The following is a 5321-nucleotide window of genomic DNA, read 5'->3' on the forward strand; positions in this document are numbered from 1 at the left end:
TTGTACTTACCATCACCACCAGCGGCACCGACGAAGGAACATCTCATTTCACATTTACACCCTTGGCAGCTACGATTCGCCGGCACTAATATAAGTGTTTTTTAAATAGTTATCCTCCATAGATTTTGAGATTGGAAAGTGGGTAAGCAGGTTGGGTAATGGTTTTTGACATGGATTATGAGGTTGTCTCGGAATTCGTGCACTGTTGAAGGTTTATATTGTTTTTGAGCCCTTTGGACATGAATGATTTTCTCTCTTTCTCTTTATGTCGATCGATGACTGTGTGGATCGAAGAATAGATATCATGCTTGAGCATAAAGTGAACCCATGAAGGAAAACTATGTAGATTGGTCACGAGTTTTACATATCGAGCTTAAAGTGTTTGAATTTGTGATTTCGAAAATGTAATAACAAATTCGAAACACATTTCCAATAAACTGGACATTTGAAGATGACACTACCCCTTCCCTAGAACTCCCCAATCCCCATCGGAAGACTCGCAGTAAAAATATAATCTCGGCCATCCTTTACTCTCCCAATCCTGCACATGTTTTTTCTGGGTTTTGTAGTTGTGGTGATATAGTTTAACAGTAAATGAACCCATGAGTTTTTGTTTATCCTATATTCAATCTTATTTATTTATAATCAATCATGTAACTACAATGATGTTTTCTATCTTTTTGATTTCATTTGCAGTAATCAACTATAATGAGAGGAAGGAATTTTGGGGTCTGTCACAATTGCAGAAGTAAAGTGCACTACTTCGAACAGTGTCAGTTGAGACGCCGGTGCCCTAGTTGTGACCATGGATATCAAAAATGTTTTGAGGTGGAACGGGATACTGGGAACAAAGGCCAATTGTTCTTTACCTGTAGCAATGACTGTGGGTACTTTGATTAGGTGGAAGATGAAGCTTTAGGTGGGGATTCGAGTTCTATTAACGATAAGGTCAATGAGGCGCCCGACAAGGATGATGAAGAGCCTCTAAGATTATTTGATGGGCTAGCTAGAATTAGCGAGAAATGTGGCGTCGACATTTCGTTGCACATGACTTTCAGCAAGGGAAAAGGAATCGAGAAATGTGACGGGGAAGGAAAGAGCTCGGTTTGAAGGGGTGATTTTAGTCATGTCTTTGGTTGAAGTAGTAGTATGATCTCTTAGTTTTATGCATGTCTAATATGCATTTAAATGTGGTTTGTAAGACAAAAATGGATGAGTTAGGATCATAGTTGGTGTACATGGATTGAATTTTGTTTAGTATGATCACTACAATTAAGCCTTACTTGGATTGATTTTAGAAAATTGCACCACAATTGACTTTGGGATCCCGGCATGTTTTTGCAGTTAATACTGATTGTTTAATGAGTTCATACGTCCATATTCCAAACTATTAATTAATATTCAGGCTGTTAAACTTTTCATATTTATGTTGGATTTTTGAAATTCTTGCAAGGCAACTACTTTAGGTATACTATGGTGCCAGCATCTTTGTACCTTGGATTGCTGCTTCAATAATATGGGTTGCACAGGTTCAATATGTTGTTTCAACATCTGCTTCGTTTTATCATCTAAGTTGACACAAAATTATCATCTAAATTAACATTGACATAACTCCCCAGCAAGAAAACAAATAACACAACCGAATAGTGTCAAAAACTGTTTCCAAATTAAGTATTTTATGTACCAAACTTGTCATTTTCTTGAGCAGAATACCAAGAATATTTCAAACCACATTGACATGATGAGAATTCGGCCACCTCAACTGGTGGGACTATACAACACACTAGCAAATTACCAACTTCCCACTTGGGACACAGTAGCAAATTAGCAAAATATATAGATTGACTGGCACCTTCACTTCTTTAAAATATATAGCAAATTACCAACTTCCGGTCCGATTCATCAAAAATCCACCACTACTTTCTATCATACTCTACATACAAGAAATACCGACGGCTTTGTGATGGACGAGCTTCACAACCTTATTCATAAAATGAGAAGCTGCAAGTGAGAAGCTGATGAACAACTGATGAACCCTTCTGCAAGTGAGAAGCTGCTTCCTGCCTCCATTAAAAATGCACAATCAACAAGGTAAAAAATTGCAAATAATATACCTTACATTTAAAACATGACTAAAATAAAAAGATGGCGAATTCCAACAGTGCATTAAGCGAGCCCATTATGTCCTTTAAGACAATTGATATACTGTATATGGACCTCAATGTCATTGAATGGACTTACTTGCATAAGAAGAATTGACGCTTTCACATTGATCTCCCATAATTTATCAATGACTATTTCTTTAGTTTTCAAGATAGAGTCACAGCAGGGTTTGCAGCAGAATTGGACACAATTACATCCAGTCTCCTATATCTCTGCAAGTAAAAGCACAGGGTTCATGGGAAGAAAATTTCAATCTCTATAATTATATCTTAAACCAAGAAAACAGAATGTTTTCTATAATTTATCTACATTTAAGCTTTAAAGTTCCCATATTCTGTCTTCAAATTTAGATTTCAGTTTAGAATAAGAGAAAAACAAAAAGAAATAAGCAAATACAATATAAATTCAAGAATAATTAAATCCTCTGAAGCAACAGGAACTAATCAAAACCTCATTTTGGCACCTTCACCTTCATTTTCTTTCAATTGGCACCTTGACTTCTTCATAACTTACCAACTGCCTGCAAAATAAAGTAATCAAAACCTCAAAACAATGGTCCTTCTAAGTGAGAATCTTAAGTTGCCATTTCGTAAGTGCTGAGTGCCTCTAAAAATCCTAATCAAAGAAAAATATTTGCATATGTACCTTCCATATGAGAATCACAAGTGCGTCCATCTTGAGAGGGTAACTTTTAACAGAAGTATGGCATAACAAGACCTACGATGTAAGGAAAAAATTATGACACGAGGGGAAAATTACGGCACACATAAACAACAAAATACATACATAAATACCAAACACAAACCTTCGGCATCGACTACAACATTTGTTGGTGACGGCTGGACGAAATATTGTAATGGTGTCGGCATAGAATAATGTGGTACTTCAGATGCTTGGACATCGACTGAGCTACCTTCCACAGTACTGTGCCTAGCTCTAGGCCTCTTTCCTTTGTTTGACGGTGTGGCAGCCTGCATGTTCGACATTTGAAATTATTATTCGTTACAAATAGTGAAAGAACGGCTATCGTAATAGTAAAACATACCTTTACTTTCTTTGACGTGGACTCCAACGGGCCTTTACGTCGAAGTTTCTTTGTTGCGCCCTTTTTCTTCGACGATATTGGATCTAATATGTGTCCACTACTACTGTTATGCTGTGAGTGGACAACGCTTCCAACACCTGACTTTGTCATCCCATAAATCTTTTACTTGCGATTTTATCCACTCCATTATACTACGTGTCCATCCTTCGTCATCTGCTGCGAGGTCCGCCACGTCCAAAAAAGCATGGCACATTTCGTCATACCTCAACTGTCTAGGAGCATTGACCAATCCATCATAATTTACTGCGATTCTGGGGTGTGCTCTACTGATGTCTCTTCTCCACCTTCTTAATATATACCGTTCAGGCATTGACGTCACGTCGTTACACATTAACACCACTATCGAATGCCTACAAATAATACCCCGAAATTCAAATAAGTGGAACTACAAATCAATTCACATGTATCCCTCCGAAATGATACCTAAAATGATTTTTTCTTCGGCTGCTCATGAACAATGATCTCCTCACGGACCACGTAGGACGACCAGTAATAGTCACTTGCATTTTCCGAGACGACGTCGCAGTACACCTTCCGAGTGAACTCTTCTTGAACTTCTTTAAACTTTGAAATGGTATAAACTGCTTGAAATTGCTTCTCCATTAAGAACGTTGTTGCACACGGTACCATTTGAGAGTACGACTTGAAATCTGCTTGGAACTCCTTCTCGACCTTATTTTTTAGTGCTCTTTCATATTGCTCGACAAACTGCTTCAATGAGGTTTTTGAATGCACATACCCATCGAAAAATGCATTCATACTCTCACTACGCTGTGTTGTCGACGTGCCTGCCCAAAATATGGTTTTCAAAAAATAAGGCACACAACGACCTCTATTCTCGTATAAACCTGATAGCCAGTCACTGTCATACAACTCATACATATCGAGCATCGATCTCCAACCTTCTTCAAATTGTTACACATCCTCAGAGTCGTATACCAGTTCATGTATAGCAGAAAATATCGAGCTCTTCTGAACATGGTATCCAAATTTTTCAGGCAATTTTTTCATAATGTGTCATAAGCACCACCTATGCCTCGTGTTCGAAAAAACAATCTCAATGGTATTTTGCATCGCCCGATCTTGATCAGTAATGATTCCAGTAGGAGCTTGACCGTGCATATACTCAAGCTATGTTCTGAACAACCAGACGAAAGTCCTGTGTCCACATTCGATAACAATCCACAGCCGAGCAATGTGGATTGTCCATGGTGATTCACGCCGACAAAAGGGGCGAAAGGCATGTCATACTTATTAGTCATATGGGTAGTGTCAAAGGTGACAATATCACCGAACTCCTTGTAAGATTGCCTACATCTGTTCTCTGCCCAAAAAACATTCTTGAGTCTACCTTTATCGTCCAAGTCCATACTAAAGAAAAAAACCAGAGCACCGTGCTTGCATCTTTGAAAAGTACGCCTGTATTGTGAGCGCATCTCCTTCCCCAAGGCGTAAACGTCTCACCTGTTCAATGTAGTTCCGACAATCTTTTTCCACGAAAGTCGTATTTTCATATCTACCAGCTTCGACAACTGCTGAGTTATAACTCTTATGCAACGGAATTCCTGCCATATCATTCACTTTGAGGTTTCATTTCACACTCGCACTCAATTTTCGATTGCATCGATACAACTTAGACTTGGACATTTGTGTTTCAAATAGTTTTTGAAATCTTTCCATGCGGGGGGCAATTTTTCAATAATTGCAGCCACTTGAAAGGTTTCACTCAACAGCATCCCTTCGACATGAATTTCGTGAAGAATCACTTGGAGTTCTTGTACTTGACTGATAACAATTTTGGAGTCCACCATCTTATAGTCTAAGAATCTGCCGACTATAATTTTTAGCCCCGGCATCCTCACTTTTGTATTTTCGGTCCAAAAACTCCCACAACTCCTTAGCAGTTTTCATCGTGCTATACACATTGTATAGCATGTCTGCTAAACTATTCATAATGTAGTTTCAGCATAAAAAGTCCGAATGCTTCCAAGCATCAAGTGCATTGACTGCTTGAATATCTCCTTCTCCTTCATTGAGTACAGGAGCAGTCTCA

At 38.5% G+C, this 5321-nt stretch overlaps 1 protein-coding gene across 1 annotated transcript; it reads right to left on the minus strand.

Annotated features, from left to right (window-relative positions):
* Nucleotides 1-3691: 3691 nt before the first annotated feature.
* On the minus strand, nucleotides 3692-4638 carry LOC111389958 (protein FAR1-RELATED SEQUENCE 5-like). Its single transcript, XM_023014945.1, has 2 exons — nucleotides 4299-4638; nucleotides 3692-4170 (listed from the first exon to the last, which is right to left on the minus strand). Exons 1-2 carry the CDS (start codon nucleotides 4636-4638, stop codon nucleotides 3692-3694), a joined length of 819 nt encoding a protein of 272 aa, XP_022870713.1.
* Nucleotides 4639-5321: the final 683 nt, after the last annotated feature.

Source organism: Olea europaea, unplaced genomic scaffold, assembly GCF_002742605.1.
Source record: "Olea europaea var. sylvestris unplaced genomic scaffold, O_europaea_v1 scaffold635, whole genome shotgun sequence".
Lineage (NCBI taxonomy): Eukaryota > Viridiplantae > Streptophyta > Magnoliopsida > Lamiales > Oleaceae > Olea > Olea europaea.

Bases quoted from the DNA above. Each gene is read 5' to 3' on its own strand.
- LOC111389958 (XM_023014945.1), bottom strand. From the start codon at position 4,638: ATGGACTTGGACGATAAAGGTAGACTCAAGAATGTTTTTTGGGCAGAG. The intron at 4,171-4,298 runs GTGGTGCTTATG...AATTTGAAGAAG, and splicing joins TTTTCGAACACGAGGCATAG to GTTGGAGATCGATGCTCGAT.